Source organism: Cygnus olor, chromosome 1 (assembly GCF_009769625.2).
Source record: "Cygnus olor isolate bCygOlo1 chromosome 1, bCygOlo1.pri.v2, whole genome shotgun sequence".
Lineage (NCBI taxonomy): Eukaryota > Metazoa > Chordata > Aves > Anseriformes > Anatidae > Cygnus > Cygnus olor.
Window position 1 is genome coordinate 42483626 of NC_049169.1, and position 12947 is coordinate 42496572.

A 12947-nucleotide genomic window follows, 5' to 3' on the forward strand; every position below is an offset into this window, starting at 1 on the left:
TGCTACGTAAATGCCTGCCTTTTATGCTGAGAAATTTTAAAAAATAAATTAAAATATTTAAATCAAGTAAATATTTAAATGTCTTAAAGGACTTTATGTTTGTTTAGATATTTTACTTCTTTATTTTTGAAGACCTACTCTTAAAAATGTATCATAGAATATTGAGTTGGAAGGGATGATTGAGTCCAAGCACAAGGATGATTGAGTCCAACTTCTGGCAAGGAGTACTTTAATTGCAGTACTACTTTAAGTGTAGTACTTTAATTGAAAGGTTTTTAAAAAGTACTCTCTAAAATATCATCCAAGATGAATTCTCCAAGTTCTGTTAGAGAAATGAAGGAGATTTCCAAACTACTTATTGTGAATTCTGTTTCAACAGGAGCAGTTTACGAAACAAATCTACAGCAAAGTCCTTATCCTATTAAACAGTGAAACAGTGAATTACAACCAATATTAATACAGTTTTATATATTTTCACAGTGCTCATTCTTCATGGTTTAGGTGCTGTAATAATATTTAACAGCTTTTCAGCACAGACAGAACATAATAATTAATTCTACAGGTCCAAATCAAAAGCAAGCCTTTTTTTTTTTAATGATTGATATTTCTACATTTTCATTTTTAAGAAATTGTACGGAAATCTGATTTTCAGAGGCTGTAGTACTTTTATCGAGATTTCTTAGACATTTTTCAGTAGAGTATTTTTTTTCTTTTTAATTTTTTGTAAAAGCTGACTTCATATTGAAAAATTTGTAGGGAATGGTACCATCCGTATCCATGATGTTCCACAAAATGCCTTGCCTGCCTTCAGTGCACTACAAATACATTCCCTAGTGTTGAGCGTCGCACAAACAAATGGAGAAAAAAACACAGAACTGTATGTCTACAACCATATTCCACGCAAATTTTAACTGCCTCTAATGCCTTTTGAAGTTCAACCCAACTTAATACTGAGGTTAAGCTGAATTTGTACATAAACAAATTTAAATGAGAATATGTGACTAAAAAGTGTAACAAATTTAAATTAATTTACTTAAATCACACATACCTTGAAAGGCTATCACTCTGAGGTTGGGAAGGGTAAAAAGAGAGAAAAAGAAGAGATCAAATCAGTAATTTATTTAAATAAAATATATAACAATCTGTGAACAAGCATAACTCAACAATTATGTTACAGCACATATGCTATCCAGTAGTATTGTCAAGTTGCAATATTGTTGTCTGGAACAGAAGAGAAGTATGTGCTAGAAACGTGTTTGCCAGAATATGGTTTACAAGGATATTAGCATTACACTTTAAAATTTTGGACTGTCCTTAACTTAACAGTCAGTTCAGCAGTTGGTGCATTCTGCGACTTGACCCCCAGCAGGGGGGACCCTGTTCTCTGAACTCCCTATTCCTCTTCTTCTTCTGTAACAGTAGCAATAATGTTTTTGAAAAGTCAACATAATAATGACTTCAGCTTAAAATAATAATGTAAAATAAGCTACAAGATCATTGCGTCAACATACGTCAATGGGAAACTAGCTGCTATACCAACTACATAAGGAAGCATTTACTAGACTAAATTTAAATTATGTAATTTCATTTTTTATATTAATTAATTCATTCATTACAGGTGCATCCACAGGCAGACAGTACATTCACTTTACTTGATGAGTGAAATTTCATTAAAAGTGATGACTTAAGACTGAGGGAGTGTCCTCGAAGCATTACATCACTCACATAAGCCTTTTTCCCCTCTGGGTGGTCAATACAGATTCATCGTTTATTCTGGTTTTTATAACAATCTCGAATGAAGACATTTCACTCTACTGATGTATATTCCCCTGGACATCCTCCAATGATGTTCACCTAGCAGTGGCTGGAGCTTTCTCCTGTGCTTGTTTTTTGGGGGTGGTGGTGTGGAGGTTGTGTTTTTTTTTTAACCTACATTGTCACAATAGTCACATTCTCCATAACACAATTTCCCCTTTGACACCTTGAAGTGGATTTACTACACATGGTTTATCAAAAGTATGTGCGACAGACTAACCACTCCTATCAAAATATTGTTATTTTCTGTAAGGGAATGAATAATGCTGAGAACTTAAGAGATTTTTGTAGAAAACATTGCAGTTAAGTGTCACATAGCTACACCTGGTTAGTTTTTAAGCTACTGGCCACAACATTTTTAACTTCCACCTAAGTATGAAATGTATGTTGCATATCTGAAGATTAAGATCCATATGAGATTACCGAATTCCACTCCATAATTGATGACCTACAAAAACCTCTTTCCCACTGCTTACTCCTTCCTTCTCAACCAAACAGAGGATCCTTTGTTCACAAAGATTTTAGGTTTTTTCTTTTTACCTTGAAGGGACACCATACAAACAAAAACACTAAGCCTTTTACCCTTTAGCTAGTGTGATGACACCACTCCTGCATTATTTCTTAACAAAGAGGGTTCTAAAGGCTGTTTTTCCTTGCTTCTAGTGGGCTCCCCATGATGTCATGGGAATGTGAAAGCCTCACGGATCTCCATTAACCTGCTGCCGTACAGCTTCCCAAATGGAAAGGCAAGTTATTAAGTCACACATGGAACATTTTGCAAACAGAACTTTCCAGCTCTGCAGGGGGAGACCATAGGAGCTGGTGACATAAGACAGTCCTGGAGACAGGGAAGCACTAATTGCTCGAGACAGGAAAGCAACAACCCAGCCCATTCCCATTCTCCTGGCTGAGATCTGGAATCTGAGCAGCAAGGTGAGGACTCCATGACCATCAGAAAAGCATACGTCAGCAGTTTCCATTTCCTGAAAGCTGCGAAGCCCTGCTGCTGGGCTTCGAGCAGTATCCAGCCCCCAGAGCTCACGGGAAGAGGAGCACGTTTCTCGAGCACGTGCCTGTTCTTCTTTCCCTCACTTGTCACAAAATGTGTTTTTTTGGGGGAGTGGTGTTTTATCTTTTTTTTTTTTTTTAATTTCATTTTTCCCTTTGATTTCTCTTAGTTCAGTCACAACTTTTCACAGTTTACTTTTTTACTTTTTTTTTTTTTTTTTAATTGTAACTCTAAGTCTATGGATTTTGCATAAAGTTGGTTTGAGGACAAATGAGGCCAACACTGATATATATCCCTGCACATCCAAATTACATGAGATGGGTGCTCTTAACACATTCACAGAACTGAGCAGACTGTGAGACAGTGACAGCTGAAGTTACATGAAGCAGCACCCAAGGAGTAAGGAAAAATGAAAGCATACATATCCTCATCTACACCAGCTGACTTGACACTAACCCTAAGCTATCAGTTTGTACTGACCATAAGAGTGTCCTCCCCCCCAAACACACTGTGTATTTGAAAATGTACACTGGGCTTCCAGACATAAGTCACATTTTGGTGAGGTTAGGATAACTTCTAGTAATGGGAATAAAATATTAATTTCACGAATTGTCTACACTGGATAAATGAGTACTTCTATAAAACTGCCACAGCCATGAAACCAAGAAACAAAGTCTGAGTACAATGTTTAACCAGTGCTAATAATGCCAGTTTCTCATGTTTATTCCCGCAGAATTAGAAGAGCTAATGACATTCATTATTCTAATATGGCTATCTTTCACCCTTCAGAAGTCACATATCTGATCCCGTATTAAATAAAATTTCAGTTCATTTAATTATAAACTAAGCACTGTTGTACTGCCTATTTAAATTGGTAATTATTTTTTAAACACATTATCTCAGGGGAGATTTTTGTTTTGCTGTTTTCATGTTGTTTTTTTATGCTGCCCCCACACTTCTATAGGTATCCTTCTGAGTGTAGCTCAAGTGCACTCCAAGCTTCAACGCTAATGAAAACCGGACAAACTGATAATAGAAGTAATACAATTTGTATCATTGTCATTTGATATCTCTGTCTTCTGCCCACTTTTAAACAGATCATTTCTCTAACAGATCATGTTCCCATTCTCATCTCCTGCTCAAGTACACATTATTTCTCCTTCACCACGCATATTCCATATCCTTTTCCCTGCAAATATTCATACCACGAAAAGCTGAACTCTCAAATACGCCTGATTTCATGTGCTTGAATTCTACCTCAAATATCCTCATCTCCTACAAGTTACTGGCTTCTTTTTCATTCATTATCTCTTACTGTGCCACAGGGGCACCATTTCCAGTAACAGAAGACATACTTCCATGAACAAAAGATGGCTAGAATGGAAAGGAACGACAAGGTGGCTCACTGAGAAAAAAGCAGCAATAAGGGGAATAAAATTTTAAAAAGCACAGCAAACACGACTTTCCACATCATCACAAGACTTGGCAACTCTGTTATACCTTAAGTCTTTTTGACTGTCTGGTCAGCATTCCACTAATAATAAATCAGATTTCAATATTCATACTTTGAGCTATTTTTGCTTAAGGACAAATAGCTAGCCCAAATAACTTCAAAAAGCAAAGAAATCTTGTGAATCTTAATCCAAAGACGAAGTTCAACTCAAAGTAAAATCTAATTATCAAAAAGGAAGAGATCATATTAATTCCTGAAGACTACATCAACAGAACTTAAATCAGTAATCTAAATACATCTTCCCCTTCAGCCAGCCAAGAAAGAGAGCTGTTCAGGCATGTTTGACAATAATGTGAGCTGTTCCACAGATCACTTTGGTATGTACGTTCAAAGTTGTGCTTTATGGAAACTTATTACTGAACTATGTTCTGGTAAAACTGTTTTTTCACCTTCCTGGAAATTTGTTGTGCTTTTCAAAAATAGTTCTTCTTCAGTGACATAACAAATGCCTATATTGGTTAAAACTGAGCAATCCTTAACTTTCTGTTGTTCCCTATTTACTAAATTCAGGTCAGATTTACCCACATGTAAAAGGTCTATACCTATTTCTGGCACACTCTGGCTACCAACAGCATGGTTCCTAATTCCTGTCTCTTTCTGTCCCCAGAGTTCAGACATAACCGTTCCTAGAAACCAAAAGTTAAACAAGGTGGTGCAAGTAAGGTTCTCCATTTCCCAAGAATGCTACACTGGTAAAACCTATTTGTCTACAAAAACAATTTATTTCTTCACAGTCTCAATTTCAGAATGAAATCCATGAGATGACTGTTGGATTATGAAGGCAAAAATGTAACTGAAAAAGAGGCTTCACTGGAACAGTTTGTTATATAAAATCCCCCAGCTGCCAAAATGATCTTCAGACTTGCTTATATTTGAACTGTCTTCCTACAACCTAAGATTATCCTCCTTAGAGGAACAACGATTTCCTGTAAGTAACATGTCATTTGTTTTGCAAATTAAAGAATTTTTCATCTCGTAGCACTCAAAAGCCTAAATAAAATTTCATTACAGCAGCCTCCAACTGTCATAGTGCTAGCAAAATTTGACTTCATTTTAATAGTTCTCCTTTTTGTTCGCCTTTAATGATCAACTGAGATGTCAAAAGATAGTTCTGTATAGGGAACAAGAAAGTACAAACTGAAATCTTGTAAGACAGTTCTTTCAAAGACCTCTGAAATGAAAAGCATAAGCATTTGTCAAGTTCCTTAAAGATTTCAGGCTGGAAATTATTTTGTCTAAGGCCCTTTAGTTTTCTTTGTAGCACGTGCAAGGCTTGTTTTTGACCTCCTCTAAATTCCTGAATTACCACCAAAGCTCTTCAAAGTTTATAGTTACCATCTTCTACTTCTGGCTTGTAGCTTCAACAAGCAAAAAAAACCAACAGCAGCACCACATAAGGGAGTAACAGAGAATTTCAGCCTTTCCAAAGACTTCTGTTTTCTGAGTAGTACATCAAATATTCAGTACAACTGAAAAAGCATAAGTATTTTCTGAACGTCTGAATGTTATAATTCTAATTTATTCCATCTCTTTCCTTCTCTCAAAAATGAAAAGGATTTATAGCCAAATAATCATGAATTTTCTACAACAAAACATGCAAGATTTGTGTCAATTGTAAGTGGATTTAGCGACTGCAAAAAGAAAAGTGCAGTTTATGTAAAATCAAAAAATACATTTTTTGTCATAGAATTGGTAACAGATTGCCATTAGAATGCTCAAAGTCTATTCCACTTCTTTTTTCTAGAGGCAGCAAAATACTGTACTGTAAGAAGTTAGTTGTTTAGTTCTTTGTTTATCATTGAAAAACTCTAAACAGTTGTTCATCAAAGAGAGGAAACTACTTGAAATCTACATAACATTTTAAAGCTCTGATAAGCTGTTTTGCACCTGATTTACCACTACTTCACTGTAGTTTTATATAAGTCTAATTCTATTACAAGGACTACACTCTAGCAGAACAAGTTTCTACAGAATAGAATATGGAATAACTACAGATCTAATAATTACAGATCTAACAACAGCTACTGGTGGGAGGAGAGGAAAGACGACTATGCGTTTATGTTAACATGGCAGGGAAATCAAAAATACAGCAAAACAAAAGGGGATGGAACGAACCAATATCTAAACCAGTTAAGGACATGTAATGGAAGCTTTTACATCACTTGAGTTTTATTACTCAATAATGACCCTGATTCCCTAGTGTGTTACTCCAGGGATTAGGTCAAAAGAAATACATTCTGCTACACCATTTTATAGTATAGCTTAAGTTGCTACTTCCTTTTTAAGCCCTCTTCATCCCACTCTCATGCATCAATTTATAAGGATTTTTCACATCAAATCAAGCCAATTATACTGTTTGCCATTGACTTTTTAACTAAACTAACAATACTGAATTAGGATGTTCAGAAATCTTCTTTCTTCAATGTAGAAATCAGGTGCATTGTGCTCTTTAACTTTCTAAGCTTTATTATATTAATATTTTCTCACATTAGATGTTAATTACATTATCAACACCACTTTTTAATTTAAAAACGTTCTAGTGTGTATTAGTCACAGGACATCATTTCATTGAAAATAAAAGAGCAGATGAAACAAAGATATTTGCATGGTAGAATCTGAAAACTCACTCCAGTTACTTGCTGCAACATGTCCCTGACCTATATGTCAGAAATTTCACCAACACCTTCTGGGTACTAATTCTACATAATCAGAATGGAAGAGAAAAAGACAGTTTTACCTGTTGTTAACACATTAAAATTGTTATAAAATTCTGCAGTTCATAAATATGCTAGAAGACAAGATTTTCACTATAAATCTGCAAAGGAAATGGCACTGAAACACAAAATCAAATTATGACTAAGAAAGCACTCATAAGGACTTCATCATATGCATTACTTTATTTGAATCCAACTGCACTGAAAGTTTTACAATTAGGATATATGTTATAAAGTTATCATTTTTTTTAATTACCTGAGTTTCTTTCTTATTTGTTCCTTCTTCTGAATCAGACTGGTGTTCCTGATCATTTTCATCACTCTGGTGAAAGAGGTGGGAGAGGAAAAACAGTTAAGCTGTTGAAAGCTTTCTGAGAATTTAATGTGTTCTAGATTTTTAATATCAAAAGCTACGAGTAGTAGAATTCTACCTATCTAAAATATACAGAGCATATATGGGATGTAAGATGAAAATTCTCAGACAAGCACTTGCTTTCGGTACCAGCAGAGGAAACAGAGCTTTGCATTTGGCACTGAAAAATCTTGCTTTTACAAAATTATATGCTGTTCCTACGACAAAGAAAAGGGAAAGGTAATCTGCTGAAACACTGGTGATATTCCTTCTAATTTGACAACAGTTCTTTCAGCTTTAAGTACATAGCTACTTGTAACATGCCAGATGAGTCTCATTCTTACAGCTTTGGTACGCATGCAATAGAAAAGAATTGTTCAATTTTTTTTTTTTTTAAAGATTATGATTAATTCCTATTACGTTAAGGTTATTACAGTATTCTAGAATTTTTTTCAGCATTACCAGCATAACTTAGACTTGATTTTGAATTTGCTCCTGAAAGCTTCACAACGGAGAAACAGAGAATGAATGAGTACCATTTTCTCCAGAACAAGCTAGTGAAATACTCTATTATTCTAAACTGTTCTCCATGTTAAGAATATACTATATGCATTCCATATTGCTACAAATCAGCATCATTGCTATAAATCAGCAGTAGCAGTCTTTTACTTACATCTTGAGTCCAAAAAGAAACTCCTGTAGATCGTCGTTTTTCTCTTGGTCGCCGCCTTTCCCGTATAGATTTAGGCTGTGACTTATCTTCTTCCTTTTCTTCCTCTTTTTTGCCCCCTTCTGTTAATGACAACTTTCTTGTTCATTTAAGTATGGGATAATCTGATTTTCTGAAAATCTACTGAAATATTTCTCAGTCTCTAAAATGCTTACAATTGATATTTTTACCTGAAATAAATTCGCTACAAACCTCACCACAGGGTTTGCTGTAATATGCATTCCTCAGAACACAGCTCTAAAATAAATACCATTCCAATTGTTGAACAGCAATTTCAAAATACTAATTCCACCTAAACAAACAGTTACCTAAACAAAATGCTTCAGTGTAACAGTAACACACCATAAATTGCACTTAAAATTCAATTTTCAAAACTTTCACATAATAATTCATTAACGTTTGTGTCAGTAGTTATATAAAAGTACAAAAGATAAGACAGTTCTTTATCATCCTTCAAACAAGATTTTTTTTTGCTTACATCAAAAATTCCTTGTTAAAAAAATATGTTTTAAAAGTCTGTTAAGTCCTCCTTAGAGTCCCCTTTCTCATTAGTCTTCTTCATTTTCCCATCTAAAGAAGAATAAAATTGGATCTCAAAGATTAAATTAACTCTGTAATACAGATTTCCTTTTTCTTTAAAAGAAATGCAATTGCAGTTCAAAACTGACATAATACCTCAGAATTGCGTTTGGTCTCCTACAAGTAACTTGCACAAAAAAGAAAATTAAACAAACCTGCCCAAACAGAAGTTATTTACCTGTTAGGAAGTTTGTTCAGTTTGCTATTCCTTTATGAGAAAGAAACCATACAGTTGAGTTCAAATCATAGCATCCCTACTAACTTAACTGTATCATCACTGCTCTTCAGAAGTAAATGAATTTTTTAGCATGAAGCAAGAATTAAACAAAGAAGAAAGAAATATAAGTAGTCATGCTGAACACCGACCTTTCCTAATAATTGATGATTTACCTTTGAGCTTTCAGACAGTATTGTATTTCTCAGACAGTAATGTATTTCTCCTCCTAAAACCATGATTTGAAAAAAACCTGCTGTAGCTAATATTTACCCATTTTTTTTTCCACAGAACAGTCTAGAAAGAGTTTCCTTAAGTAAGCATGCAGTACTGAAAAAATTTATTCCAAATTTCAGGTCATGTTAGGATGGAGGGGAATAAAATCAGAAAACTTAACACTGAAGCTTAGTCCTAACAACTTGTTCAGAAAATACCAATATAGAGAACTTGGTGATACTGATGCATAGTTCATGGAGATTTGATCAATGGATCATCTAATCTGAACCTCTGTATAACAAAATAACCATTTTCAATCAGTAATCCTATATCTAATCAATGACTTGAATTAATGTATTTCTCCCAGCTTAACAGTGCCACACCTCAGAGAGAGTAGAGGAGATCACAATGTATGTCAGCCGCTTCATCCTTTGATAGGTAACTGATCAGGTACAGTATTTTTAAAGAATTATAGCAATTCACATTTGAATAAAACTCTAGGCAAAAAATCCGTGACATCAAGGAAAAGCATCTTTCTGATCTCTGAATCGAGCATCTCATCCTCAGTGTACAATTATATAAACCGGTTAGATATTAGTGTGGTTCCACTATGTATTATGAACTAACACCACACTACCACCAGAAGTATCCCTTTCTCTCCTGTTTTCAGATGCTCATGAAACCACGAAAGCATCGTTTCATTCCTTCACTGTAAGACTAACCCTCCTCCCCAATTACTTAGCGATTATTTAATCAAGTAAAATTCCTCCTCAACACCTGCACTTTTAAACTCTGAAGCGTGATATTCTGTTACAGTCGCTGTGTGAAAGCAGAAATGAACCCAGACTCACACACCGTAAGACTGAAAAACACCATCAAGTCTTCAAAGTCTTTTGTCCTCTCTACATGCAAGTTTTGGAATTTCTTACAAGAACCTGGAGTGACATATATCTAAGAGTGGTCTTACATATCACACCCCATTTTGAACAGTCTTTAGAAACATAAATTGCCCTTTGGCAATTAAAAGAAAAAAAAAACAACTTCACAGATAATACTCCTACCTCTCTCACTTTCCTTTGTTCCACTCCGAGAATAGGCAGAAGTTATACCTATAAGGCTGTTTGGTCTGTTTAGTTGACTTGAAGTTGAAAGAGAGCTAGTGGAGGTGGAGAGCGAAGAGGTGGATGATGAAGAAGTTGAAGTTGAAGTTGGTCTATAGCGATGATATGGCTATTCAGCAGAAAAATGTCAAAATTAATTTACAAAGATTAAACAAACATAAACCACAGGATATTAAAACGTAAATATGTAAATGACTGCTTACAGTAATATCAAAATTACAGTATTATAGTTGGAGTTAAGATTCATATAATTTCTCTACCTAAAGAGACCCATCATGAAAATACCTCTTCAACAGTTCGGGAATATCTTTGTCTATAATCATCATCTTTAGTTTCAGATTCTTTCTTTTCTTCTTGTTTTTCTTTGTCTTGCTTTTCTTTCTCTTCCTTTTCCTTTTCTTCATTTTCTTGTTCTCTGGTTCGTGTAGGACGACTTCTTCCTATAGTTTTTTCTGCTTCTTGAAGATCTGTCAGTGTTACACCCTGTGAAAATAGCAGTCAGCAAACAATGTTACAACATATCATTCAGCTTGTATTAATATAGATGATCACATTTTTTATTATTAAATATAAAAATCAGCTTAAGAAAATTAATTCTCTCTATTAAAAAAAAATACATTCTACCTACATATTCTACCTATAAACTTTTCTCTTGAATCCTGGAACCAAATACCCCTCTCTGATTAGCAGCAAGTGTTTGCTCTAATGTGATCCACCACAGGTTCTCCAGTAACACCATTTTTAGTTGAACTAGTACATACAGATCACGTAGAAAATCATGTCAAAATCATTAAAGAATCCACTAGCTCCCTCCAATATCATCATAACCATAATAAACATTTTTGAAAGAACATTTGAAAATACAATACTTAAAAAAAATTGAAATATTAATACCTACAAATTCACTCACTGGGTCTGGATTTTTAGGTTAACAACACATCAAAGAAATACACTGAGAGCACTAGAGAAAGTTGTAACTAATTTCTTATTTCCTTGCTGTTCTTAGGCTAAACGCTAGTTTTCAAATGAAGCCAGAATGCAAACAACTTCTTAATTAAAGATAACTTTTCTATACTGCAATTTTCAACTTATATATCTCATGGAGATACTGCTCAAAATTCTTTGTGACCTATTCCAAAGCCAAATACCCAGCTCATTATTTATTTAATTGATTGTTATGCTGATAGTGTTGTAACACAGTAATTCCTTGCAGCTTTTTCACTGTAACGATTCAAGAAGAATTGCTCTGTGGTTTAACAATCTTCCAGGACTCTGAATTACTACCAAGAAGTAGAAAAGAACTCCACTATGATAAACCCATGTCAAACAATGTGGATCTCTCAATAGGAAAAGTAACCAGAAACATTTGAGGGGTTTCGAATTACAAAGGTTTGAAAGTAATGTCAGTAAATAATTTAGTTATAGATCTGGCCTTAACGCAGATAAGGATGCTGGCTGAAGTATTTCTTTGTTCTGTTTTATCTAAGGACAATTTTGCTGATTATTCTCAGTTTGTCAGCGGACAAGGAGAGAAGGGTAGACACACTTTACAGAAGATAGTAGCTGGTAATTGCTCCAGTGCCCACAAAGCATTCAAGTACTGTTTAGATATCATCTATTTTGCTACTGTCACATCTTTTTCTATGCAAGGATTGCACTGGCTGCAATTCAGTATGAGGTAGCTCTCACAGAAATTGGGAAAAACTTCCAAATATATCAAAATATCAAATATCAAAAACCTCTTCCCCAATACTCTCAAGTATCCATGGAAAGTAGGCTGAATGTGTATTTTCTGTGTCATAGATCTTACCATCTATCTACATGTTGGTCAACTCAATCACATTACCTTCAATAGTCCATACACAGAAAAGACTTAAAAATGTATGTAAATATACATATTATATGCCATGCCTAATTCTCAAGTAAAATTTTGAGACAGAAGCTGTTAGTTCTTGGAGAATTGAAAGTCCATATCTAAATAAAAGCGATAAAATTACTTGAGTAAGCCACTTTCACAGAACACAAACAAAAACTCCAGTGGAAGCATCTCTGCTTTCAAATTTCTATTAAATTACTCTGTGGTGATCAGAAAAAGCACTTTCCAGGACATAATGAGGGGTCCTCAAGCTTTCAGGGGAATAAAGGAAATAAGAGGCATTTACTTCATCTGGTAACAAGTTGTTTATACCAGGAAGATCAATTGATCATTTGGAGTTTTGATGGGAAATTAAAACTTCACTGTACTCAGGGAGTTATATACGTTTCTGTAAATGTAGAAGCTGTAATAAAACTATACCTGTGTAGATCTTCTAGACTGTCTTGCTTGCCTGGATCTAGCTTTTCTTTGGGACTCTGACTCTTCATCCCGTACTGGAGTGAGGTATGATCTAAAGAGTTAATTACAAGTAAGTCAGCAAATGGTAATTTTTGTACAAATGCATTAAATGTCAGAAAAAAACTCACAACATAGTATGAAAACCAAAGCAGTTAGAAGAAAATCTTTAAAGATATGAAATGAATTACTATATCATATATACTATATATATCATACATACTATCTCGTCTATATCATAATAACCTGTTCATCACGCTAGTGGCCTTACAACTCAATTAAAAAATAGTGTTTTTCTACTTATTTTAGATTTGCTTTTCTCTAAATATAACATAAAAATTTACAAACAAAA

At 34.4% G+C, this 12947-nt stretch overlaps 1 protein-coding gene across 6 annotated transcripts in view; it reads right to left on the reverse strand.

Moving 5' to 3' along the window:
- PPP1R12A (protein phosphatase 1 regulatory subunit 12A) overlaps positions 1 to 12947 on the reverse strand; it is a 130098-nt gene that overhangs the window by 15403 nt on the left and 101748 nt on the right. For all 6 annotated transcript variants that reach the window (XM_040554021.1, XM_040554056.1, XM_040554043.1 and 3 more), the window contains 6 exons: positions 12560 to 12650; positions 10549 to 10746; positions 10204 to 10372; positions 8077 to 8195; positions 7308 to 7373; positions 1049 to 1065 (listed from right to left, as the gene is read on the reverse strand). In XM_040554021.1, coding sequence (XP_040409955.1) covers positions 1049 to 1065; positions 7308 to 7373; positions 8077 to 8195; positions 10204 to 10372; positions 10549 to 10746; positions 12560 to 12650 — 660 coding nt within the window. The remainder of the gene's footprint in view (positions 1 to 1048; positions 1066 to 7307; positions 7374 to 8076; positions 8196 to 10203; positions 10373 to 10548; positions 10747 to 12559; positions 12651 to 12947) is intronic.